Consider the following 27768-nt stretch of genomic DNA (forward strand, 5'->3'; position numbering starts at 1 on the left):
TTGTGACAACATTCCATATATATTTGAGTCTATTTCTGGACCTTCTACTCTTATTTTTTATTTTTGAGAGTCTTGCTGTCATCTGGGCTAGAGTGCCATGGCGTCAGCCTAGCTCACAGCAACCTCAAACTCCTGGGCTTAAGCAATCCTTCTGCCTCAGCCTCCCGAGTAGCTGGAACTATAGTCATGTGCTACCATGCCCGACTAAGTTTTTCTATTTTTAGTAGAGACGGGGTCTCACTCTTGCTAAGGCTGGCCTTGAACTCCTGAGCTCAAATGATCCTCCAGACTCAGCCTCCCAGAGTGCTAGGATTACAGGTGTGAGCCACTGCACCCGGCCTCATTCCTAATATTCTTAATCTACGTCATCTTTCTTTTTCTCCTTATCAGTCTGGCCAGAAGTTTGCTAATTTTATTTATTTTTCAAAGAACCAGCTTTGATTTCATTAATTTCCTCTATTAGTTTTCTTTTCAATTTCATTGCTTTCTGCTGTTTGTCAAGTTATTTTGTGCTTCCTTTTCTAGTTTCTTAATGTGAAAACTTATTGACAATTTTGTAGCATAAGCACTTAATACTATAATTTTTCCTCTAACCATTGCTTTAGCTGGATCCCTCAAATTTTGATATGTTGTATTTTCATTTTTGTTCTGTTCAAAATATTTTCTAACTTCCTTGAGCCTTTTCTTTCACTTATTATTCAGAAGAGTGTTTTCTAATTTCCGAGTGCAGTCAGCCCTCTGTATCTGCAGCTTCTGCATCTGGATCTACCGACAGTAGGTTGAAAATATTTGAGGGGAAAAAAATTAATACAAATAAACACAGTGTAACAGCTATGTAGGATTTACATTGCATTAGGTATTGTAAGAAATCTAGAGATGATTAAAGTATACGAGAGGGTGTGTGTAGGCTGTGTGCAAAAACTACCTCATTTTAAATAAGGGACTTGAGCTTCGTAAGATTTTGGTAACTGGAGGTCCTGGAACCGATCCTCCCCATGGATGTTGAAGGGACAACTGTATTTGGATATTTTCTAAGAATTTTTGTTATTAATTTATAATTGAATCCAATTACGGCTAGAGAACACATTTTGATGATTTCAGTTTTTTAAAAGTTACTTACGATTTGTTTTGTGACCCAGGATCTGATCTGCTTTTGCGAACGTTCTCTGTGCGCTTGTGATGGTTGGCGGTTCTGCAGGTAGGTCCAGCTACCCACGGTGGGATTCAGTTCTTCTACAGTCCAGACTGGTTTTTCGCCTAGTTGTTCTAATCAGTTGCTGGGAGAGGAGCGTTATGTCTTCAACTCTAATTGTGGATTTTTCCACTTCTCAGTTCTATCAGATTTTGCTTTGTGTATTTTAGAGCTGTTTTTAGGTGCATTAACATGTAGAAATGGGGATGGAACTGAAAATGGCGGAGTAGGGAACTCCGGGGCACTGTCTCATCACAAATGCAACTGAGCTGGCAAAAATCGGTCAGAATCAACTATTACAGAACTCTAGAAATCTAGTGAAATTTATAACTAGGGGAAGGCTTCAAGGGAGCAGATGCTGCTTTGTGGCAAAAGAGCGCTATTTTCTTTAAATTGCTTGCTGACCACCCCCCACCCCGGCCCAGATTGTGGGGTGGAGCTTTGAGGACAATAGCTGGCACCTGTGGTATAGTTAACCAGTGCCAGGGGAGCAACGTGGTCCTTGTGCAAAGAATCGTGGCTGTGGGCTTTGACCGATCTGGTGGCTCCATGAAGGACTGGCACAAGGCCTTACCTCTATTTTGTTATGGAGGGTTCCCAGAGCCTAGTGGCTTTCTCTGAGTGTAGACATGCCAAAAAGCCTAGAAAGAAAGAGGTCAGTAAGGAGATACATTGGGGTGGGAGGGGGGAGTGCTTTATAAGCTCTCCTGTTTGCTGGGGGAGTGAAAAGACCAGGACACAAGCCCAGGGCTAGACAAGTACTCGGGAAAGGCCTGAGTGGACACTGTGCTTCCTCTGTGGCCGGCCTCTGGCTGTGCGCAGGCTAGCGGTGGCCCAGGCAGAGTTGAAAACCCCCAGACTAGCTGGTGAAGAATGCTCCAGTTCAGAGCCAAGCTGTAAAGACTGGGAGAGCATTTTGTTTCTTTTAAAAAAAAATTTTTTTTAATGACTTTAGCAAGGTTTCAGGATACAAGGTCAACACACAAAAAAATCAACTGTATTTCTATATATAGGCAAAATTAGAAATTATAAAAGGCATCTCACCTTCTGAAAGCTATTCTTATTAATATGACAAATGGCAATGAAGCAAGAAGCTTCCTAATTTTACCTAAGCTTATTTAACAGATCAGGAGTTAGGCGTTTAATCTTTTTTCTGAAAATATTCTTAATTTAGAAATGCACAAAACAATGTAAAAATCACACTCCTGACTAAAGCTCTTACATGTCCTTAGTCTTTTTTCCACAGAACAACCAAAAAGTGATTACAGAATAAATGAAAATACCACAATCTCTTTGAAATATAAATATACACATTTTAATTGAAGAACTTATATTTTAAAAGCAGAGAGGCACAGGTATGACTAAACAGCAGGGCTGACACAGACAAGTTCGCACTGGTGAGATTCCGAGAACCATTTAGTGTGTTGACAGTAGTTACTGGCGCAAGCAGAGGGAGAATAAATAACGGGGCTCTAGGGAAGAACGGTAGTGACTGGCAGGGGAGGTAAAGGAAGGGCCTATGGAGCAGGAAAACTCCCCAGTAACGACATGTGCAAAGTTCCAGGTCTCCAGGACAGAAATGGCCCAACCCATCCAAACAGCCTCCCAACTTGGCTGCCAAGTGCAAAGGACAGAAGAACGTGGGCATAAGGGGTACAGGGGTGGGGGACTAGCCCCAGAGACAAACTCTGAAGAAACACATGTGTGTTCATACATACACACCCCCAACAAAAGGGCATTGCACTATTTAACAGAACTGTACACAATTTAACAAAGGAGCTCCCAGCCTCCCTGTCACCTCTTTGGCAGTAGGTCAGGCCATCTCAACTTCTGACACACAAAGACATTTTCATCAGGAGGAAGACTGTCCTGTGTGGTGGGGACAGGCCTTCAGGTGAGAGCAAAGCTATCACAGCTAAGCATTACTTCAACATCCCTAAACAAAAAAGAAGTTATCGCTAATTACAAGTATACAAGCCAAAATTCACGTCCCATACCCCAAGGACGGGCAGAGTCAATCATTCTCCTGCACAATGGTGAACTAAAACGAGCCCTTGACCATGCTTCAGCAAGTGACTGGAACTATGGGCTAGAGAAAGAAACTAGGTCCCATATGCTAAAATTTGCACTTATCGCTATAAACTAAGTTTTAAAGTGAGTCAAAATAAAACCAAGTCTCCTAAGACCCACTAAACCGATGATGGACTTTCACGTGTAATACTCATTCACATCTTACAGTAAGCCCATGGTAATGGAACCTGCCCAGGGTTTCAAGCACACCTAAACTGACAAACTAAAGCCACCCCCATATAGTTAGGTTTAGTCTAGGCACAGGAAGCCACAGCTGGTTGACTGATCAGGGCTTCTCAGGACTGGATGTTGGTTGAATTGAGGATTCGAGAAGTAGCATCAGATTTGGAAGCCTTTGAAAGTTCTCGCTGTTGAAAAATAAATAACATCAGTGGCAGTACTGCCCCTATCACACACACCCCTCCCTTCTAAGTGTGGTTATGTGTCAGTAAATGGTCTCGTGAGGGCTGCTGCTCTGAGACAGGGTCCCAGCACAGACTGTGTTAGGAACAAAAGGTGAGGAACTCTGAGCACCATTCTATTAGTCCTAGACCAAGCGCGTGTGCACACATGCCCATGGCCCCTCTCCTCAGCTAGTTTATTGTTAAAACCTTACAGAAATCTCATACAGTCATGCGCCACCTAACGATGTTTCTTTCCGTCAACGATGTTTCAATCAATGATGGACCATGTATATGGAGGTCCCATAAGGTTGTAATGCTGTATTTTTACTGTACCTTTGTATATTTAGACACAAACATGTACCACTGCGTTACAGCTGCCTGCAGTATTCGGTACAGTACCAGGCTGTACAGGCTGCAGCACGCAGCCTAGGGGTGTAGCAGGCGCTGGCATCCAGTTTGTGCAAGTACTCGCTAGGATGAGCACAATGCTGCCACTGCCTGGCCCCGCACTTCTCACTGTCGTTAAGTGACGCCATAACTGTACAACTGTACTTCACAAAGCTACTCTCAGAGCTGTCAAGCTAAGTAGGCAACAAGCTTTGGTCTCTTGAGCCCTTTATAAAACAATGGGCCAGACCATATATCTACCAATCCCTGGGGCTGAGGGACTTGTAACCTGCTGGTGATTTGATCTCATGCTGGAACACATGGTATAGAGACAGAAGAGAAAGCACGAATGACCGTTGAGAAAGACAGGTAGTAGTAGAGGTTAGTTTATTGGCTTTGGTGTTGCTTGGTGGAGTCTTCCAGCCATAGCAACCCAAACCAGATGAACCTGCCTAGGGACCAGCCACCGGGACAAGCAGGTGCATTTAAGCCCACGTGGATGAACTAGGCCTTGGCTGAGCAGGCACAGCAGAGGAAGCTGGACTCCCAGGGTCCAGTCAGCTAGCCAGAGTGACACACATCCACTTTTATATTAATTAGATGGAACCAGCACGAGACATGTAATTCGAAAAGTACCAGAATATGAAGCCAGTTTCAGTGCTCAAAACTAGCTACGGCCTTGGGCAAACTGTTCCACCCTCCTTCCCTACAACAATGAGAAGGCAGCCTAGGCTTTAACTTGGTACCCACCAGGGGTGAGGGACAGTAATATACGGAGAGAAGAGACAGCACAGATTGTTAAGTAAAAGGCATTGTAGTAAGTGTTAGCAAATACAGAGCAGGATACTAGAAGGTGAAGAGCATTCTGGTAAAATTACTTCCAGTGCTTCTACATGCTTTAGCATACAGATGTGGTGGGAACAGGCAAAGGCAAGGAGGCGCGCAGGGCCTGGCTTAGACAGCGAGCAGGTGGCTCGGCCCTGCATGGTTAGTAAGGCATCTGCTCCAGGAAGTAATCAGCACCCAGGCCAGGAACCTCACTGTGGGCAGCACACAGCTGGGGCTCACCTCCCCTGTGATGGGGCCTCTGTTCTTTCGAGCACATTGCAGGCCTTTGACTTCGCAACTGGGGAAGGTGAAGATTTTCTATTGTAATACACGATTTAAAACAACGACCACAAAAAAAACCTGTGCCTGACTGTAGGTGGGGCTGAGAATCCAATTCAAGTCTGAATGAGTTTTCCCATTAATCAGCAGGCTAGTAAATCTGTGAGGAACATAAACCACGTATTTTTCATTTGGAGTCCATGATAGGAATTCCTGCTTCCTTTGTAAAAAAGGTTCTACGATAATAGAGCTGAGATTGTTGGTTAGTGTAGCCCTACGCCCAGATGGGAATGAAGCCAGCAGATGATAGATCAGTTTAGAAAAGGGATGTGGGACATGCAGGGGTCGCCATACAGACCTGAAGCCCAACAGTGGAACTGTCAGAGAGGGACGGATCCTTCTAAGAACAAAGAATTAAGACAATTACCAAGATCTCCACCAAGAGAGCACCAGGGCAGTGATTAGAGGGGGTCGCCTCCTGCAGCCAGGGAATGGTATATATGAAGCAGAAGGATCCAGGCTAAATGTCTACTTGCTGCTGCCAACTTCTTCCCTATATACCCTCTTAAACCATCCCCACCCCCACCACAGTCAAGGCAGGAAAGGGATTCTCAGCCTCCAAGGTAACTGCCCTACCTACGAATAATAGCCGAGATGCCCCCCTGGGAAGATACCTGCTCTGCCCCAACTGTGTGCTCCCCAGAGACTGGTAGATATCAGAAAAGGTGAATTACCGCAAACTCAGAATAGGTGCTGGCAACAGAATTAATGCTGAAGTTGCGCTGGAGGGGGGTCGAGTCGGGGTACCCACCGCTCAGGATGCTGCCATTGAGCTCCAGGTTCTCCTTGTTAGCTCCATGCCTCCCAGCACGAGGTGTTTTTTTCCCTGAACAGGTAGAAGTGGCAACTGGCTGCACAGAAAGGAAAGATAGATCCATGTATCATCCCTATAATGAACACATACACACACACCCCCAACCCCAAATGGTCAAGAAGGGCTGATATCATGTTTATATTACTTATATGTTTATAATCCTATGCTTTTGTTTAAAAATATATGAATTCTTGATGATTGACAGAACACCTATCTTGAGCATAGCCTAATAAAATATTTTAAAGTACGTTAGCTCATACTTCCCATGTCTCTTCTTCTGAGTCTGTGTCTAGTGGATCACTGTCACTGGGCTGGAACCTTCGTGCAGGAGGACCCAGCTCAGTAGCAGCTGAAGACTGGGCTTGGAACTGAGCCTACAGAGACCAGAGACTACTGCCTGATCTTCAGTTTCCCAGACACATCCCTGTACTTCCCATGGTACCAGTGGGGCTCAGAGTGACTGTCATTTTTTTGCTCAGTTTTTTTCTCATTATCTAATATTTAGCAAGCTTACATCTGTCAACTCTCAACATGTCAATGATAACTGAATCCAGGAATTTTAGAAACTAGAACAAGTAGGTGGAGCCTCTGGGTAAATAGGCTAGGACGGTGCGTGGGGATGTGCTTATACACAGAGCGTACTAACCTTGCTGCCAGAAGGAGGAAGTCGAGACACGGGGGAGCGGTAGATTGTCCCCCCAAACACAGGCCGAATGCTACTGTTGGCTGTAGCATTGGATATGACAGTAGTGTTCAGCTAAGGAAAAGAACATGTAGATTAGCGATGTGCGATGCCATCCTCAGCATTTCCAACAACCCAGCACTACCCTACAAAGAAATGAGTATGGGAAGCAGTCCAAGAAAGATGGAGTTACACGGCAAAGACCCTACTGTGTCTAATGTATAGCTCTGAGGAAACCTGTGAAGTTTCCAAAGCTTATTTATATCCAGCAGATGGAACTGTAAAATGGTACAACCATTTACGGCACAGGACACCTATCGTATGACCCAGCCATTCATTCCATTCCTAGGTGTCTGCCCTCCCAAATGAAAGCATATATTCACACAAAGACTTAGACATAAATGTTTATAGCAGTATTATCACAATAGCCGAAAGCTAGAAACAACCAAATATCCATCAACAGGTGAATGGACGAGCAAACTGGTACAGTCACACAATGGACTGCTGATCAGATCAACACTAAAAACGAGTGACCGTTCGATACACACAGCAACACAGATAACTCTCAAAGTTATGCTAAACAAAAACCCAGACAAAAAGGAATACATACTGTATGATTCTATTTATATCAAAAGTTTGATATAAATAGAGGCCATGCATGGTAGCTCAAAGCCTGTAATCCCAGCACTTTGGGAAGCTGAGGCAGGAGAATCGCTTGAGCCCAGGAGTTCAAGACCAGCCTGGGCAACATGGTAAAACCCTTTCTCTACCAAAAATATTAAAAAAAAAATTAGCCAGGTGTGGTGTCTCTCTTGCCTGTAGTTCTAAGCTACTCTCGAGGCTGAGCCAGGAGGATCACTGGAGCCTGGGAGTTGAAAGGATGCAGTGAGCTGTGAGTGCACCAAGGCCATCCAGTCTGGGTGACAGAATGAGACCCTGTCTCTAAAAAAATAAAAATTAAAATGCAAACTAATCTATATTGACAGTAAATCTCTGGTTGCTGCGGGCTGGGGGGTGAACCAGGGGATTGGGGAGCGGAGGGAATACAAAGTGGCACTAGGAAACTTTGGGGCCATGAATATGTTCATCACCTTGATTACAGTGATTTTACTGTGTACACATACACACGTCAAAATTTCAAGTGTACACTTTAAATATCACAGGCTAATGATATTCCATAAAGCTGTAAACTTTTAAGTAAAAAAATTCTAGGTGGCTAAAAACCTCAAATGGGTAAGCAACAACCATCCGCCACAGAAGGCAGACTGGGAAGACAACACAGGGAGACATCTGTGTGACTTGAGGTCATGGAAGGATTTCTTAAAAGGTACAAAAAATATATACACCATAAAGACTGAAAAAAAAAAAAAAAACTTTCATCAACAAAAACACCATATAGAATAAAAAGACAAACCACACAAGACCAACACAAATACTGGGAAAAGCTAGTGTGACACAGGTGACAAGGGAGTCACATCCTGAACATATAAACATTTCCTATAAAATTTGTAAGAAAAAGACAAATACACCAACAGAAAAACTGTCAAAAGACTTCTCAGAAAAAGAAATCCAAGTCTCCTTGTTATGGGGCAGTGCAGCTATAGACCAAGCTGTATCTGTTTGGGAAGGGAGAAAAAACAGTAGCTGGCATCCGTAGCAGCTTCTCCAGGTGAGTGGTACTGGAGAGGTGTGTAAGACTTGACATGGCCAGCCACAGAAAAAAAAAAAAAGAAAAAGAAATCCAAAAGGATATGAACACAGCATAAGGGGCAACTTCACCAGTAAGGACAGAAATACAAAGTAAAATCATGAGACATTAATTCATACCCATTGAATGGCAAAAACAAAACAAGTCAGAAAACTTGCTGTGTCGGCAAGGACAGGAACCACTGTGACACTGAGCCACTACCAGTGCATGCAGAAATTGTTATAACCACGTCAGTATCATAGACTGATCAGTGCAGCCGAGACTTGAGAAATATTTGAATACAGCACTTGCTTTTTTTATATGTTGTCCAGGCTGGTCTCAAACTCCCAGCCTCAAGTGATCCTCCCGCCTGTCTCCTGAGTTGCTAGAATTACAGGTGGGAGCCACTGTACCCAGCTGAATACAACATTCTTGAGAGCAAGGGCTGTCTCACTTATCTTTGTATTCTCAGCATGTAGCAGAGATTCTCAAAGTTTGAATGAAACCTTTCTAGAATTGAATTTTAGTGTTGTATGTTTTTAAAAGTTCACCAGATTATTTTCATCATAAAACATTAACTGCCTAATAGCAAACAATAGGGAACTGGTTTAATAAATGACAGAATTAACTAAGAGGGTAGATACAGCTCATAGTGTGTGTATTTCAAGACAGTTTGATGCTATGAAAAAATAACCAATATCAAGTGGGGAAAAAGACAAATACTCTCAGCAGTTCTCTCAGAGTTATATCATAGGTGGTTTTTTAAACATTGTTTATGTTATAAAACACGAGTTGAAGCCAGGCATGGTGGCTCTCGCCTGTAATCCTAGCAACTCTGGGAGGCTGAGGTGGGAGGATCACTTGAGCTCAGGAGTTCCAGACCAGCCTCAGCAAGAGTGAGATCCTGTCTCTACTAAAAATAGAAAAATTAGCTGGGTGCAGCGGCGCATGCCTGTAGTCCCAGCTACTGGGGAGGCTGAGGCAGAAGGATCATTTGAGCCCAGGAGCTGGAGGTTGCTGTGAGCTAGGCTGATGCCACGTCACTCAGGGCAATAGAGTAAGACTCCTGTCTCAAAAAAACAAAACAAAACAAAAACACACACACAAAACACAAGTTGAGGAGAGGGAAAAGGGAAAACATGTTCTACTTTATCAAAAAGAAAAAAGTAAAAAAAAGATAAAATATTCCCTGACTTCTTGTTCTAGAGATACAGTATTAAATACTCCATTTATTAAGCATTAACGTTGTCTTTCACATAGTACCATGGCCACTTGTTGGAATTACAGGATGATGAGCCTCTGACCCTTTTTATCATCACCAGAATGTTGGCAATTATTGGCCTCCCTGAGTTTAAGACAAGGACTCAACAACTGGCACATGAAAGCTGGCCATTCCTTGAGAGGGCAAGAGATGGCCAAGAACCCTGCCGCGCCACTCCCTTGTCAACAGTGCTTCGCAAGGCCTCGAGCTTACCTTGCGCACTTTGCCTGGCGTGTTCGGTGCCAGTCCTCGTCGCTTGCCGGGCGTCCGGGGGGCACTCCCATAGAGCATCTCTGTCTCCGTCTGCTTTCTGTTCTTGATTTGCTATGCGAAAGTGAGAAGCAACAGTGGTAAATCCTAGGAAGAGAACAGGTCTGGATGGGAACAGAAGGAGGGCCAGAAACCTTGGGCCAAGTCTCTGTAGCCAGAGATATTGTAGAAAGAGCTACCCAGGACTCCCTGTTCTTCAAGCTATTCTGATCAACGGCAGAGACTCTGGGCTGCTCAAGTCACTGCCTTTCCCATCTGTGTTCACACTTACTCGTTCCTGCTTGGCCCTCTCTTTCTCCAGTCGATGCAGCTCCCACTGTTCTGCCACATACTCCATGAATTTCTGCCCGTTCACCACAAATGTCTGTGCGTGTTCCTGTTCCCACATGTCAATTTGGGCCTTCAACTCCTCTTCCAGCTGAGACCAGAAATAAGGACATGTTAACTACTTCATTAGCCTAACTTCAGGCAGTTGGACCCACATGGGTACAGGCCAGAGTGACCAGAAATCAAAGCCTAGGGATGGTTCATTCGCAATACACATGCAAGTGGCAAAGGGCAAGAACCCGGAGTTTGACCACTCGGTTTTGGTGCACACGACGGGGGAATCACTGGGAAGGATGAGCAACGTTAAACAGGTAGCGTATGTTCACAGCAGGACTGTGGCTTCAGACTATCTGGGTTTCAATCTGGGATCTATCTACCTCGTACTGTCTGTGAAAAAGGTGGGCAAATGACCTAACTTCTCAGTGCTTCAGTTTTTTCAGCTGTAAAAACGGAAATAATAATACCAAACTCATAGGGATGTTGTGAGGATTATACAAATGAAAACACTTTAAAATAGTATCTGACACTTGATAAATGCTATTACTAAAATACAAAATGGTAATGAAGCCCACAGTACTTTCCCAAAAGCTTGTCTCATGTTATTGCCTGAACTGTGTTCCCCAAAAATTCATATGTTGAAGCCCTAACCCCTAGTACGTACCTCAGAATGTGACTATATTTGGAGACAGGATCTTTAAAGAGGTAATTAAGCTAAAATGAGGTAATTAGGTGGGCCCTAATCCAACAGGACTAGTGTGATTAGGCCACAGACACACACAGAGACCATGTGAAGACACAGGGAAGAGAAGATGGCCATTTGCAAGCCAAGGAGAGAAGCCCCAGGAGAAACCAACTCTGCCAATGACACCTTGATTTCAGACTTCCAGCTGCCAGAACCATGAGAAAATTAATTCCTGTTGTTGAAGCCACCCAGTCTGTGCTACTTTACTGTGGCAGCCTCAGCAAACTGACATACCTCGACAGGCGTGTTACACCTACACAACTGAGTAGTTGCTTATACTGAGGCCCGATATATAGTTATCCCTGCCTAAGCTTTGGAAGCGAACACAGTTTTGGGGCAAAATAATACAAAGCAAAGGACATGCAAAAAGCAAGATATTTTGCAGCCAAGCACCAGTATTACCTTAGGGAGCGTTTTCTGGAGCTTGGCTCGTTGCTTTTCTTCTTTTAGAAGATTTCCTCCCCGGTTTGTAAATCGACTTGGATCTGAAGCTTTTCTCTGTGAAAAGTATATTTTAATTAGAGTAAAACCTGGCATGGTGGGATCAATAACTTGTGCTAAGATCCTTTGCTCTCATAAAATGTTATATATTATTAAAGTGACTTAAGAGGGTTTTGCATTCCCGTCCACTCTCAGCAGGTGAGGAATGGTGGCTTTCTGAGGCCAGGCAATGAGCTGTGGGGCACGCCCAGGCACCAGTAGATCATTCACTGGGGTGCAGGAAAATGATTGCTTCCTTTCTACTCTAATAAACAAGACAGACTTTAATATTTAACAGTGTCACTGGCTCCCTTTCTTGGTTTGGATGTCAGATGATTACATGTCATTTGGGGACACAAGGTATATGGAGGGATGGCGGGGTCTACACACAGATGGCATGGTGGTGGCACCTCTATGCCTACTCAATTCTGCATACTGAGACAGCATGCAGCTCAGACATGCACAGTTAAGACATTTATAGATAATCTGGTTTTTACTAAATTAAGCCTCACAAAATAGACAAGTTAGAAATATAAAATGTTAAAGCTTCTCATTCTTTTTAGCTTTTGTTTTTCTTTTTCTTTTCTTTTTGCTAGTCAAGTGAAGCAGTAGGAGTGGAGAAGGAACAAAGAAATTTGTAACTGGTTGTGATCAATTAGTTGTAAAACATCACTGCACTCAGACCAGCCTGTTTTTTGTTATTTTATAACATACACAGTATATCAGAACAGTAGTACAAGTACATAATTTGTAATTGTAAATTAGGTATATAGGCTGGGTTGGTGGCTCATGCCAATAACCCTAGCACTCTGGGAGGCTGAGGTGGGAGGATCGCTTGAGCTCAGGAGTTCGAGGGCAGCCTTAGCAAGAGTGAGACCCTGTCCCTGCTAAAAATAGAAAAATTAGTCAGGCATGGTGGCACATGCCTATAGTCCCAGCTACTCAGGAGGCTGAGGCAGAAGGATCGCTTGAGCCTAGGAGTTTGAGGTTGCTGTGAGCCAGGCTGACGCTATAGCACTCTAGCCTGGGCGACACAGCGAGGCTGTCTCAAAAGAAAAAAAAAAAAAAAAAAGAAAGAAAGAAAAACTATTTCCCTTCCACACCACTTGATTGGTGACAGCCTATAAACAGTAACCAGAGAGGATGGCAATTCATTTCTTATTTCTTTTCTTAAATACTAGCATGTCAACAAAGGTTGCTGCTTTGGCTCTTTATTCATGTTTACTTTTGCTCCTTCTTGCTCTCAACCAGAAGCAAGTAATAACTAAGGGCTAGGACACCTATTCTGAAACAGCTGTAAGATGTCCCACGGTTCTCTCCAGTGCGAGTCCTAGGTTCCTGCTTGTAAACTTGAAGGAGGTGAACTGAAGATGCTCTAAAGGCCCCTTCGAGCTCTGACAGGGCGGGCATGAACCTGAGCACGGTGTCCTTCAACCCGTGCCCTAGGTGCCTCGCTTGCCTCACCGCAGTCCCTGCCCCCAGCTCTACAATGTTCTGAGGGCACCCGTGGTAAGTCTATGAGAAGCAAAGGAATTCAGAGTATATAAATGCGCCCTAATACCTAGCTCATTTTTAAAGAAAACAGCAAAAGCTGGGATGGCAGGGAGTATTAATTGCTTGCCCCAACATCCATTCTTCTCTCCCTTCTTAGTAACAGAACCAGAGTTTACCGGGGGCGCTGATTCACCCAGCATCCCTGGCAGCTGGCATGGCATATAAGCACAGGTGCTGTGAAGAGAGCCTGGGAAAGCCCTTAAAGGGGATTAGGGGCAATGCCTTCTTTGTGCCTTCCTCCACCGTAATGCTGAAACGTGGCCACTAGGGTGGGAGCTCTAGCTGCCATCTTGCCCTGAGGATGAGGTCCGCCTCTAGTGGTGGAGGAGCCCTGAGCTGGAGAAGCCTGGGCCTGGCTCGTTGTCAGAAACTGCCACGACTAACCTGCACCACCCGCCACTTTTGGGCTTCCTTTGTGCAAGAAACAGCTCTCTTACTTAAGCCATTATGCTCTTTTATGCCTCTGCCTATAAGCTTAAGAAATGCAAAGGGTTAGCAGTAATTCAGAGAGACTTAACAGTAAAGACAGGGTATCAAAAGCCTGGTGAAGAACAAAGGCAACTGGATTCTGATTTTGTACAGGATGTGCTTTCTTGACACTTCCTTTTACTCTAGAGAAAACAAAAACTAGGGCAGTACCTCAAACTCTAAGAAAAGCCTCCAGTTTTCTTCCCACTTCTGAACACCTTCGAAGAGTTCCTTATGACCTTCATAATAGTTTCTTAACCGCACAACCTCGGCGTCGTGGAGCTGCAGCAGATCTTCTGTGTAGTCCTCTGCAAAACACAGGCCCAGTGGTTTTAAAAGCTTCCTCTAGTGTTTAGTATCCCAATTTATTAATTGCCCACTCCCCTGAAATAGATTTTTTTTTCTTACAACAAAATGATATAGGAATAAATACAAACATTATGGCTAACAAAAGCCAGGTTTATCACAATCAGCCTGGGGGGACTAGGAATAAAGAGTAGGGTATGGACTAAAATGATTAATGTTCTCAAAAATCTGTGTCATCTGGCCGGGCGCGGTGGCTCACGCCTGTAATCCTAGCACTTGGGAGGCCAAGGCGGGTGGATCGTTTGAGCTCAGGAGTTCAAGACCAGCCTGAGCAAGAGTTAGACCCCGTCTCTACTAAAATAATAGAAAGAAATTAGCTGGACAATTAAAAATACATAGAAAAAAAATTAGCCGGGCATGGTGGCACATGCCTGTAGTCCCAGCTACTCAAGAGGCTGAGGCAGGAGGATTGCACGAGCCCAGGAGTTTGAGGTTGCTGTGAGCTAGGCTGACACCATGACACTCTAGCCCCAGGTGACAGATGGAGACTTTGTCTCAAAAAAAAAAAAAAAAAAAAAAAAAAAAAAAAAAAGATTTGTGTCATCTCTTGCCTTGTCTTAGGTTTCTTTCACATTCTACCTTTCCACTCTGCCCAGCCAACAGAGGGTTGGGTTACAGAAAGTGTCCAAAAACACTTGGTGAATTTAGTTGGGACAGCTTTTTTTTTTTTTTTTTGAGAGTCTTGCTCTGTTGCCCGGGCTAGAGTGCTACAGCGTCAGCCTAGCTCACAGCAACCTCAAACTCCTGGGCTCAAGCGATCCTCCTGTCTCAGCCTCCCGAGTAGCTGGGACTACAGGCATGCGCCACCATGCCCGGCTAATTTTTTCTATATATATATTTTAGTTGTCCAGATAATTTATTTCTATTTTTAGTAGAGACAGGGTCTCGCTCAGGCTGGTCTCGAACTCCTGACCTCGAGTGATCCAACCGCCTCGGCCTCCCAGAGGACTAGGATTACAGGCGTGAGCCACCGCACCCGGCCGGCTTTATCTTTATATTTAGTTCAGGTCAGACTAGAATCCCATTGGGCTCTAGGAGTCAAATTCCTTTGGGTTCAAGCATAGGCTCTGGCATTTACCTGCTTTTTGCCTCTAGGCTAAGTTCCTTAATATTTACATGCCGTAGTGTCCTCATCTTTTTTTTTTAATAGGGGTGGGAGTTGTGAGCAGGGGAGTTCAGCTGCCTTGTTTGTTTTTGTCGAGACAGTCTCTCTCTATAGCCCTGAGTAGAGTGCAGTGGCGTCACTGTAGCTCACTGCAACTTCCGACTACTGGGCTGAAGCGATCCTCCTGCCTCAGCCTCTCCGCTGGTAGCTGGGACTACAGGCCTGCCCTATAACACTAGGCTGGGCTTTTTTACCCTTTCTTTTTTGTAGAGAAAAGGTCTCAACTCTTGCTCAGGCTGGTCTCAAACTCCTGAGCTCAAGCAATCCTCCTGCCTCGGCCTCCCAGAGTGCTGGGATTACAGGCATGAGCCACCTTGCCCAGCCTGTCCTCATCTCTTGACATGAGGATTAAGTGAAATAATGATGTTAAGGGTTTGGCATGTGTCTTCTACATACATTATTAATGGGAAAAGAGAAAATTAAAAAAAAAAGAAGAAACAAAAAAAGAAGAAAAATAAATAAATAAAAACAAAAATAAGGAAAAAAAAAGGGTTTAGCATGGTGCCTGCTATAGAATAAGCACCTGATAAACCTGAGCTTCACAGCTGGAGGCTAAAGGATATACCGCTTTAGAAAGCAAAAAACCCCGTCCCAAGAGCATTTGCAAATGCTTATTTGTACAGGAATGGCATTATGTTGAATGGCTTGAAAAGGTGGCTATCTCTGTTCAGAAGGGGAAAATACTTCCCTATCCAATGTCTAGGCTTGTAAAAGACCACGGAGGAGGCCACATGAAGTCCACCCCTTCTGTACTAACCAGAATAGTAAGGGGCAAAAGCTTGTCTCTGCTCCTGGCTGTAAAAACACTGGTCCCAGTACTGAGCCAGCTCCACTCGTATTGCCTCAATCACTTTCTTCATGTTTTGCATTTTCAGTTCTTCCAACCGATCCACTTCTAATTGCAGCTGAAAGAAAGAGACCTATTAAAGGTGGTTGTCACACATTTAAATTCACGTAGCTTTCTAACAGTTTCTCCATTTTTTTTTTTTTTGAGACAGAGTCTCACTCTGTTGCCCTGGCTAGAGTGCCTTGGCATCAGCCCAGCTCACAGCAACCTCAAACTCCTGGGCTTAAGCAATCCTGCCTCAGCCTCCCAAGTAGCTGGGACTATAGGCATGCGCCACTATGCCTGGCTAAATTTTTCTATATATTTTTAGTTGTCCAGCTAACTTCTTTGTATTTTTAGTAGAGACGGGGTCTCACTCTTGCTCAGGCTGGTCTCGAACTCCTGAGCTCAAACGATCTGCCCATCTTGGCCTCCCAAGGCGTGAGCCACCGCGCCCGGCCTCCCCTTCTTAATAAAATTACAATACAGGCTGGGCATGGTGGCTCACACCTGTAATCCCAGTACTTTGGGAGGCAGAGGTGGGAGGATTGCTTAAAGCCAGGAATTCAAGACCAGCCTGAGCAACAGGACAAGACTGTTTCTACAAAAATTAGCCAAGCCTGGTGGCATGTGCATGTAGTCCCAGCTACTAGGGAGACTGAGGCAGGAGGATCACTTGAGCCCAAGAGAGTTTGAGGTTGCTGTGAGCTATGATGACATCAAGGCACTCTAGCCCAGGCAACAGAGTCTCAAAAAAGAAAATAAAGGAAAACAAAACACAATGCCGCAGAGGTAAATTAACAATCTTTATAACAATGATATTATCAGAGCCAGAAATCTAAGGAACATACACGAAAGACAGAAGATAAGCAAGGTACTATCACCTTTTCTGATGCTTGTCTTAAAAATAGGTTGGCCCAAGGCAGAGGCTGGTAAGACATCAGATTGGACACAGAAATGCTTGCAGAAGAGTGCTGACCTAGCACCCACTGGGTTTCTTACCGCTTTTCTGACCTTCGCCTTCGATCCAGTCATAACTGTGGCCACAGCTTCTCTTTCTTCTTCAGGTATTTGCAACCTGTCCCAGAGCTCTCGAATTCGAGCACGGAGTCCTTCACATGCAGCTTCATTTTGTGATTTTCGCATTTCCAGCTATTGAAAGGAAAGCCAGTGGTTACTTATAGAGCAAAGCAGCAGCACAGGGAAGGCTAGCAGCCTCTGGCCTCCCACAAAGAAATGTCTGGACCCAGATGGAGAGGAAGCACTTTTACAAGATTTTCAATAAGGTGTGTTTTCATGCCTCCTGAACACAAGCTGCAAGGCTGTCATTATGGAAGGATCTCAGATCCTAACAACTAGGACTTAAATTTTGAATCGAAAAAAATTTTTAATTAAACACTAGGCTAGGAATGTTGGTACTTTTGAGAAAGGAGTCTGCCAACCTCCTCTTTGCTGGCAAATTAATAAACTTCTCTTTCCTTCTTCTCAAAAATAAATAAATCAATAAACACTAGACTAATTCAAATGACTAATATTATTTCATCCAAAATTTCAATTTCATGTTCTTAGAGCTACGGGTAAGTTTTGTTTAAAAAAAATCAAAGTTGTATATCATATATTACTATCCTTATCCTCTCTCATTCTCTTAGTGTACACTGGCTCCTTATTTAAGACTGAAGAAAAAAACTGTCAGTTTTTTCAAACTGCTGTGTACAATGGACACCCCAGGCCATAATTTAAGGAGATATTACCTGCCGTAGCAACTTTTGTAGTGTTGCAATATTCTCCAAAGATAAACAGAAGGCATCTTCATCTTCACACACCACGTCTCTTTCAAAGCTTGTGTCTGGAGTGTGATCTAATTCTTCCATACACAGTATGATCTGTTTCTTTATGTTGACAAACTCCTGGTGCCGAGATGCCTATGAAATGAAACAGTTACAAGACACCCCGAGGAAAGCCAAAGTGACTTTTAGGAGGTATAAATGTAGGCCATGTACCTTTGTTTCCCTCAGCGTTGCCACATGTTGTCTGAACTGGTTCAGCTCTTCTAAGCTGGGAACTGAGGCACTGTCAGTAACATAGTGGGGCATACAAAGAATTTCACACAGTTCTTGATCTTGTTCTTGAAGTACCTTCAGTTCCTGTTTTCTATCTTTTTTCTGTTTTCGCATGAATTCTACCTGGGTGCGCAAATCTTTTTCTAGTTGCAAGATGGTTGTCTCTCCTTCCTCCTGTATGAGACAGTATACATTGATAAGGTTCCAAGTGAATTCCTTCTAAGGAAGAGAAGAACAATGGAAGAGGGCTAGGATGACAGATTTTTGTAAACCTACAAATAAGTTAACTCATGGCCAACAGAATACGGCACAAAGAGGTTCTCCTAAGGAAGGGCCCCAGTAAGGAAAGGCGAATTAGGTACCAGGACACTTTTTTTTTTCTAATTTTTAAAATTGTGGTAAAATACATGTAACATAAAGTTTACCATCTTAACCATTTTATTTTTTTGAGACAGGGTCTTGCTCTGTTGCCCAGCTGGGATACAGTGGCCCAATTATAGCCCACTGGGCTCAAGTGATCCTCTCACCTTGGCCTCCCAAGCAGTTGGGACTACAGGCATGTGCCAGCAGGCCAGGCTTTTTTTTTTTTTTTTTTTTAACCTTCTGTAGCAACAGGGTCTCACTATGTTGCCTTAGGCTGGTCTCAAACTCCTGGCTCAAGTGATTCTCCCGCCTTAGCCTCCCAAAGTGCTGGGATTACAGATGTGAGCCACTGTGGCCAGCCCATTTTAACCACTTTAAAGTATACAGTTCAGTGGTATTAAGTACAGTCATATTATTGTGCAACCATCACCATGATCCATCTCCAAAACTCATTTCCTCTCACAAAGTGAAACTTCACACTCATTTAACAAGTCCCCGTTTTTTCCTTCCCCAACCCCCTGGCAACCACCATTCTACATTCTGTCTCTATGAATTTGACTACTCTATGAATCAGGGCACTTTAAATGGGTTGGAAAGCTTAGCTGTTGAATGGCACACCTATGGCATGCTCATAGCTAAATGCTCATCCTAATAATTCTATCGCCATCACTTTACTAGTAAAAATCAATTTAGTAGTTGCTGCTCTTTTCCTAACTGGTAAAAAAGAGGGAAAAAGTGGCAATTATTAATATATGTTCTATAAACAGAATTTCATTTAACAATGGTGAAACAGGCACTGTCAGGTAACGGGAGATTTACCACTGTACACCTAGCTTCTCACCCAATTTCACGTTGAAAGTTAGAAAAAAAACAATGGCTTTCTTAGGCCTTACTGCTAAAAGGCTAAAGAAAAAGAAACTTGATGTCCAAAATCAATTGTATTTATGCCATTTATGTTGATTCCAGGAAACTCCACTGATGTCATGGTCTGATTGCTCTTGGCTGCCATATATGAAATATCCTGAACCCTTTAAAGGCGGTCTTCCCCTTCTAGGCTGTCTCCATGTGGATACCCAAGCGGTTCTTTCTGGTATCAAAATGGGAGAGAGACCTGAGAACCTATGGATGCAATATTACCTTTCCAAGCTCCACATCTGTCCTAATTTTTGTGATCCTGGCATTGTTTTTACTGGTTCTAAGCAGATATGTTTCCAGGCCCCATCTGTTATTCATTTCATCAGTCCCTGACTTGCACCAGACCACAGTGTAGCAACCTCTCAGCTATATACACAGATAATAATCATGGCATGCTCTGGACTGGACTATGCACTCTTGATACTCCAGCTTATGAGACATTTCTTCTGAAGTAGCCATTTTGGCTGGTTCAGTGGTAAGCAGTTTCTGGGTATGAAAAACCAGAAAGGTTTGTTTTTTTTTTTTTTTGGAACATTCCGTTATAGCACTAGTTACTTTTGCTTTCACGGTATTAATACCTCTTTTCATTTGCTTTCAAAGAAAGAACAGCACATTACCATCTGTGCCTACCTATTCCTGAGTTTATTTTTATTTTATTTATTTATTTTTTTTTGAGACAGAGTCTTGCTTTGTTGCCCGGGCTAGAGTGAGTGCTGTGGCGTCAGCCTAGCTCACAGCAACCTCAAACTCCTGGGCTTAAACAATCCTCCTGCCTCAGCCTCCTGAGTAGTTGGGAGTACAGGCATGCGCCACCATGCCCGGCTAATTTTTTCTATATATATATTTTAGTTGGCCAGATAATTTCTTTCTATTTTTAGTAGAGACGGGGTCTTGCTCTTGCTCAGGCTGGTCTCGAACTCCTGACCTCGAGTGATCCACCTGCCTTGGCCTCCCAGAGTGCTAGGATTACAGGTGTGAGCCACTGCGCCCGGCCTATTCCTGAGTTTATAAAAATCAATATGCCCTCCCAACCAAAACTACAGCAAAAAGCAACTTGTTTTTGATCACCTATTAGTTGCCTCACCTCTCAACAGAGCAACTCTCCACGTACATGAAAATTCCCTTGCTGGGACTAATTAACTAGGCAGCCCCTTTCCCACACTTCTCACATCCAGCACCATCCCTACGAGGAAACTTCCATCTGCACTCCCAAATCAACGCTCCTTTACCCTAAATCTCAGACCCAAGCCAGCTTCCCCGAGACCCTATGGAGTGCTGCGGACCTGAAACGGCTCGACTTGTAGCTCACTGCACAATGTGTTCAGCTCTTTCTGACAGACAGCTATGCTTTTGACGAGCCTTTCCTTCAGGCTTTCTTCCTCGGCAATCATCATATCCAGGAGTTCCTACAAGAGAGAAAACAGTCTAGAAAAGTTTGGGGCCACGGGGAAAAAAACCAACATCAACACCAAAACTCTCATTGTTTCAAAATTTCAAGGAAGGATTAAAAAAAAAAAAAATAAGGAAGAGTCTGGGATACCCTAGTGCCAGTGATCAGACGTCATTTTGGATGCTATCTCAGGTGCTGACACCAAAATCCTTATCCCCTCACTGCAAAAAGACCAGAACTACTTAACTCACCTTGATATGCTTCTTTACAACCTCAGTTCTTTGTAAACGCTGATCCTCCGGAATCCCAATTAATTCCCATATTTCCCGAAGGTGATTCAGGGCACTCTGGAGACATACTATAGACTCCTCTGCCACTACCTCACTGAAAAGCAAGAAAAGAGGCCTGTTACATGAGTCACTACTTCCAGACTAAAAGCAGTATGTATGTATGTATGTATGATTTATTTATGAATGAATGAATGAGACAGAGTCTCACTCTGTTGCCTGGGCTAGAGTACCATGGCATCAGCCTAGCTCACAGCAACCTCAAACTCCTGGGCTCAAGGGATCCTCCTGCCTCTGCCTCCCAAGTAGCTGGGATTACAGGCTCAAGCCACCACGCCCCGGATAAGAATTCAGGAACTAAATAGACTAGTTTCTCAGTGGCCTCAAGGCTAAAACAAATTGAAAACAAGCATTCACCTTAATTCACTTTTAACCACACTAGCAAAGCAGAATTCAGTATCATGTTATGTGGTGGAAATTCAATCTTCTGAGTAATCCTAACAATCTGGACTTCTAGTAATGATCTACTGCCATCACAGAACCAGTCCAATTTGGTTTAACTTTGCCAGTAACAAAATGATGAGACGGTTTTTCAGTTGGGATGGACCCCCAGCTTGCAAGTCATGTAACCTGAGCATGCCCAGATGTCCCAAGTGTGCCCAATTTGTAACCCCAAAGCTGGCTAGAACAAAAAAAGTCAATCACAGGCAGACCCTAAGTACTCAGATCGAGGAATGGGACCCAAATTAAGAAGCAAAGGGTGCCCTGTTTTGTTGCAGTCTGAACTAAGAGCCAAGAACCCAGCACTGCCCTTTTGTATGACCCAATCACACCACGTCTCGCTGCATTTTCCTATCTCCCCCATAGTTACTCTCTGCCTATAAAACCTGCTACCAGACCCCCGTTCAGGGAGGTAGATTTGAGTGTTGTCTCCTATTGCCTGGCCAGCTGGCCCTGAAATAAAGCTTTTTCTTTTCTCAAAAGCCAGTGCCGCAGTATGGCTTCAATGCGTGCCAGGCAGCAAGCCCGCTGCTTGGTAACACTACTTATGGCAGTATAATACAGAACTATAAATGCTTTTATTAAAGAAAAACCAGACAAAAATGTCAGTAAAATAAACTAATACAAGGGATTGCTGATGAGAAGCTCCTATAAGATAGCTGGCAATTTATTGTTTTTGTTGTTGTTATTCTTAAATTACTACTAGTAAACCCAAAGAATGGCTAAAATTAAAAAGACAAACAACATCAAGTGTTGGTGAGTATGTAGAAAAGCCAGAATTTTCATACACTGCTGGTATGGTATGTACATAAAATTGGTACAACTATTTTAAAAACTTTTGACAGTATCCACTAAAGCTGAACCCAGCAGTTCCACCTCTATGTACATACTTAGCAGAAATGCACACATATGTTCAAAGACATGCATAAGAATGGTCAAAGGAGCACTACTCATAATAGCAAGGAAACAAAAATAGCCTACATGTCCATCAACAGAATGGAGAAACAGTACATTCCTACAGTGGAATAATGCAGCAATGAAAATGAACTAACTACATACAACATGGATAAAGCTCAAAACATATGTTGAGCTATGCTAAATGGAGGCAGTCAAACACATACTACACACTACATGATTCTATTTTATGAAATTCTAGAAAAGGCAAAAGTATAGTGAAAGAAAGCAAATTAGTTCTCTGGAATCAAGGGAGGGGCTCAACTGCAAAAAGGCATGAGAAACTTTTTGGGGTAATGGATTGGTTCTAGACCTTGATGGTGATTATATAACAGTATAGGCCGGGCGCGGTGGCTCACGCCTGTAATCCTAGCACTCTGGGAGGCCGAGGCGAGTGGATCGCTCGAGGTCAGGAGTTCGAGACCAGCCTGAGCGAGACCCCGTCTCTACTAAAAATAGAAATAAAAATTATCTGGACAACTAAAAATATATATAGAAAAAATTAGCCGGGCATGGTGGCGCATGCCTGTAGTCCCAGCTACTCGGGAGGCTGAGGCACTAGGATTGCTTAAGCCCAGGAGTTTGAGGTTGCTGTGAGCTAGGCTGACGCCACAGCACTCACTCTAGCCCCGGCAACAGAGCAAAACTCTGTCTCAAAAAAAAACAAAACAAAACAAAACAAAAAAAAAACAGTATACAACTGAAACCACACATGTAAAATGAGTCAGTTTTACTGTATGTAAATATACCTTAAATCTAAAAAAAAAAGGTAAATGAAACTAGAAAAAAAAAATGTTGTAGGGGAAGGAAAAAACACATTAGGCTGAGCAAAAGTCACCAGGACAGCAAGTGTATATCACTACAAACCCCACAGTAGATCATAAACTCAAGGGCAGGGGCCTTACGCATCTTCATTTTCTAATGCATAGTAGTTGTTCAATAAATGTAAAATGCAGGGCCCTTGATTCCACTGACCTAAAGTTCAAAAACAGGCAAAACTAATCTATGCTTTCATAAGTCAGGATAGTGGCCCTTTGCCCTGGGGAGGTGGTAACTGGGAGAGGGCACAAGGAGGGTGGGCTTCTGGGGTACTGCTTACATAGGTGCATTGATTTTGTGAAAACCCATGGAATTTACACTCAATTTGTGCACATTTCTGCATATATGCTATTCTTCAATTGCAAAGTTTATTTTAACCAAAATATTGTTTATCTGAAGTACAAATTTAACTGGCATCTGTATTTTACCTTTTAAAAAAGTTTACTCCAAAAATTATAATCATTAGTCTGCTTTACATAACAGTTAAAGAACAGAGATTTTTCTCCATTTTCTGAGGTATTTCAGCACAACAAAGACTGCTCTGGCACTGGAGAAACTAAACTCTGAATGTGCTCGGAAATAAGTCACTTGAGCTCCTCAGGTGCTGTCCATAACCCACACGCTGAAGGCTCTCATGGGCCCCTTCACCAAACACATTCACCCAAAATAGCTCTGGCCATGAAATCCCAGTTTAAAGGCTGCCTAACTGGCCTATCTAGCCAATCTCCACAGCTAGGTTCTCATGAAAACAAAATCCATCAGGCCCCTACCTAACTAACTCCTCCTCCTCCCCCTCACAGGCTTCCCACTGCCCTCAGCAAACAGTTCAACCACCTTCCAAGGAAAGGCCTTCTAAAACCTCTCTCCAGGTTTATCTCTTAATCCCTCCCACCTGTCACTCCCCAAGTCTCCAGCCAACTGAACTTCCTGAGCAGTGCCCCTCATTGAAACAGGTGCAGCTCTCATTTTCTGATGCCACTATGCTTTTGCAAATTTGGTTATTTCCACCTGTCACCCCTTCCTTTAGAGAGCTGTGGACTTGTCACTCACCATCACTACCCCCCGAACCCCATAGTAGATCATAAACTCAAGGGCAGGGACCTTATGGATCTTTATTTTCTAATGCATAGTAGTTGTTCAATAAATGTAAAATGCAGGGCCTTCCCTATGCTCCTAACTTGAGGCTGCCTTCAGAGTTTACACATTCTCAGAGCCTGACAAATAGGTTTACAGGCAGGGCTGCCTATTTCTGTAACACAGCCAGACAGTAAGGTGATCATTTTTCTGAATAAAGAATCTGGCATAATGGGCAAAGAATCTGAACAGACATTTCTCCAAAGAAGATATTCAGATGGCCAATAAGCACATGGAAAGACGCTGAACTACAACAGATGAGCCACAAACTAAAAATAACATTCACACAATTGTTATAAAGAAAAAATTAACCATTCTTTGATATTATATATAACAAATTTTATTTGGCCTGTTGGAAATGGGTATTTGGAATTACATTTCCCAGGAGATGACAATTTTAAAGAATTAGAAACTAACATTTCCCACTCTTCCCAACATTCAAATTGTATTGAATGTAATTCTCATACCATACTTGACACTTTTCTTATATACTCCCACCATTAGCATTATCTTTACAAGACAGCCAGAATCTCACTGCTCCCCACCCCTGCACCTACTATCACCTTCTGCAACGGCCTCTTAACTGGTCTCCCTGCTTAGGTGTTAGCCCCCTTATGTTTACTGTCAAACAGGAGCTCCAAGTCCTGTACTGCCTCAGAATGCATCATTAACTTAAACCCACAGCAGCTTAAATATACTGTCCTTTGTAGTTCATGACCTTATACTGGTTAAGATTCATTTTTTCCAGTGGTACCAATGATTTGTACTCAATTCCCATTGTCCCAAGGGCAAGCTTGAAAAAGACTGATCAGAATTAGTGATCATGAAACAAAGAATCTTACAAAGCCTTAGTATGATCACTTCAACTAATACTACAAAGTAGTTAATACGGAATCATCACAATACTTCACTCACTACTTTCAGAAAATAAAGTTAACATTTGTACAGCTCTTAACACAAAAGTCCTATGCACTGATATTATTCTTATTTCAAAACTGAGAAAACTGACATTTAATATCTTACCCAAAGACACAAGGCTGTCAAGTGGCAATGTCACCTGTCTGGTCGCCATTTCAAGGCAGTCCCTCCCCAGCACTGTCTAGGGAGATGTTAAAACTACCGAAAAAGGATTCCATAATCAGAGTTTCTTAACTTGCAAGGAAACCAAGGTATCTTCCCAATCCAATTAAAATGATAACACCGAATACCAGACACAAAGAAAAATAACAAATATACTTCGAGACTTGGTTTAAAGAAAAGAAGCCACGACCACAGAAGACGCAGGACTTAGAACCAGCCATCTAGCCAAGGAGCGGCACCTGCGACACCGCGAGCGGGGAGGGTGGGGCTGCGGGGCGCAAGCGCTCAGCCCCGGCCCGGAGCCTCCGCGGACCCGCCGGCCTCGGCCGCGCCGCGTCCACCGCACCAGCGCTCGGCCCAAGCCCGGCGTCGGGGCCTGCGTGAACCCGCGCCCCGACTCACCGCTTCCCGGCCCTGCACGGCCGCGCCGAGCCGGGGCCTCACCCGGTGCGGGCTGCCGTGACACACTAGCCCCGGGATGGGGGCCATCTCGGACCCCGCCTGGGCCCCGCACCCGGGACGGGCGTCGTTCTCCCACATCCCCTCGACTTCCCCGCAAACCGCACCTTCTCCTCATTGCGGACGCTCCAAGCAACCGGGAGTCCAGGCCCCCGACCTACTCCACGCGGGCCCAAACGCGGCAACCACCGCAAAGACCGCCGAACTCGCTCCCGGCAGCCGCTCCGCGAGCCGTTGGGCTCGCAGAATTTCAAACGGAGCTTCGGCGCGAAGCAGCCCCGCGATTGGCGTCGCGTCCCGTCGCTCCTTGGGAGGCCCCGCCCCCGCCCCGCCCCTCCGGCGGCGAGCGGCGAGTGCGCAGGCGCGTCCCGGCGGCAGGGCCGAGACCAGCGTCCCTGCGCTGCCGGGCGCTGCCTTGCGCGCTCTGCGGCGGCGGGGTGGGAGGCGCCTCTCCGGCCAGCGAGTCCTTGAGCCCCGCTCCGCCCCGAGCCGTTTTGATTCGAAGTGCGCGCCGCCGCCCGGGGGCCGCCGGGAAGGAGGCTGGAGCTCCAGCTGCCCCGAGCGGTGTGGGAGCCGGCTCGTTGGGAAAGCCCAACGCCCACCTCGCGGCCCTCGCTCCTTCGGCCCGCGAGCCGTGGAGCTGATCCAGGCGGGAATCCTCCCCGGACGTAGGACACCTCGCACGCGAGGAAGGGCCGCGATAGTGAACCCTCCCCGCACAGGTTATCCCACCTACCCTCCACAGCAACCCTGGGAGGCGGCGGTTACCGCCACTGCGGGGGAGCCAACGCTCCGAAACACCGAGCGACTTGCGGCGGTCACGTGACGGCGCGAGAGCGTCCGGAAACCACTACATGAAAAGGGAGGCTAAGGCGGGAGGACCGCCTGAGGCCAGGAGTTGGAGCCTGCAGTGGACTAGGATCGCCAGGATACTTTTGTATCCTGCTTTTCTCGATGAATGTATGTTACAGCTCTAAACGCTTACATATCACATTTTTTTCAGTCATTCATGGTTGCATAACATTCTGGTGTGTAGATATCTAATAATTCAGCCATTTTGTGATAGATATTTAGATAGTCACTTTTTTTTTTTTTAGAGCTGAGGTCTCAATTTGTTGCCCAGGCTGAAGTACAATGCCGTGATCACGGCTCCCTGCAGCCTCGAACTCCTCAGCTCAGGCTATCCTCCTGCCTCAGCCTCCCTGTGCTGGGATCACAGGCGTGAGCCACAACACCCAGCTAATTTTTCTATTTTTAGTAAAAAATATTTTTTATCTCACTCTTGCTCAGACTGGTCTCGAACTCCTGGGCTCAAGCGATCCTCCTGCCTTGGCCTCCCTAAGTGCTGGGATCACAGGCCTGAACCACCTTTCTGGGCCGACACGGTAATTTTTATGGTAACAATGAGCCGAATATCTTCATACATGAATCTTTGCTTCTTGCATTATTTTCGTACGGCTGATTTCTGGAAGTGTAATTATTGAACGCTCCCATTATTAATTTGCCCTCCCCACCAAGCCTTACTGGAAGAATGTTGTTACCCTCAGCAGTGCTGAATTCTACTGTACTTTTAAACCTCTTTGCTCATTCATAGGCAAAAAATGGCATTTCCTTTTATGGCACTTGATTATAACTGAAATTACACATTTTTCATGTGTTTATTGGCCAATTAACTTCTGTGAATTCTCTTTATGTCTTTTCCCTAAAGGTAAAGGATGCTCGTTTACTTCACCTTCAGAACCATGTTTTTCCTACTTTCAGAAAAATTCCATTGGCTCTACTCTCTTTGCCCTTCCTTTTGCTTTCCCTGCTGCAATGATGGGTCTGGTCACATCATCTGTGGTGTATGTACCATGCTCTGTAAACCTGTATCTTGCTCTTGCCCTATAATCCTATGTTTTTGGATGATCAGCGCCAGAGAAAGAAAGATGAGCAGACTGGAAA

General features: G+C 44.4%; 1 protein-coding gene across 12 annotated transcripts; it reads right to left on the reverse strand.

The window, feature by feature from the left end:
* Nucleotides 1-2484: 2484 nt before the first annotated feature.
* Nucleotides 2485-26131, reverse strand: PRC1 (protein regulator of cytokinesis 1). 12 transcript variants are annotated; one of them, XM_045561675.1, is made up of 16 exons: nucleotides 25932-26131; nucleotides 20842-20974; nucleotides 20484-20606; nucleotides 17863-18096; nucleotides 17614-17784; nucleotides 16865-17014; nucleotides 15794-15941; nucleotides 13677-13813; nucleotides 11406-11501; nucleotides 10206-10352; nucleotides 9878-9988; nucleotides 6681-6791; nucleotides 5895-6071; nucleotides 5519-5560; nucleotides 5122-5179; nucleotides 2485-3630 (listed from the first exon to the last, which is right to left on the reverse strand). In XM_045561675.1, exons 1-16 carry the CDS (start codon nucleotides 25940-25942, stop codon nucleotides 3602-3604), a joined length of 1878 nt encoding a protein of 625 aa, XP_045417631.1. In that variant the 5' UTR covers nucleotides 25943-26131; the 3' UTR covers nucleotides 2485-3601. The 12 variants fall into 12 exon arrangements, with proteins under 12 accessions (XP_045417631.1, XP_045417632.1, XP_045417635.1 ...); XM_045561676.1 differs by lacking the exon at nucleotides 5122-5179; XM_045561679.1 differs by lacking the exon at nucleotides 5519-5560 and having other exon boundaries at nucleotides 5972-6071; nucleotides 25932-26051.
* Nucleotides 26132-27768: the final 1637 nt, after the last annotated feature.

Source organism: Lemur catta, chromosome 9 (assembly GCF_020740605.2).
Source record: "Lemur catta isolate mLemCat1 chromosome 9, mLemCat1.pri, whole genome shotgun sequence".
Taxonomy (NCBI): Eukaryota; Metazoa; Chordata; class Mammalia; order Primates; family Lemuridae; genus Lemur; species Lemur catta.

Coding starts and splice junctions, on each gene's coding strand:
- PRC1 (XM_045561675.1), bottom strand. Junction 17,015..17,613: donor TACAAAAGTTGCTACGGCAG/GTAATATCTCCT, acceptor TCCTTTCAATAG/CTGGAAATGCGAAAATCACA. Junction 10,353..11,405: donor TCCAGAAAACGCTCCCTAAG/GTAATACTGGTG, acceptor TTCTGGTCTCAG/CTGGAAGAGGAGTTGAAGGC.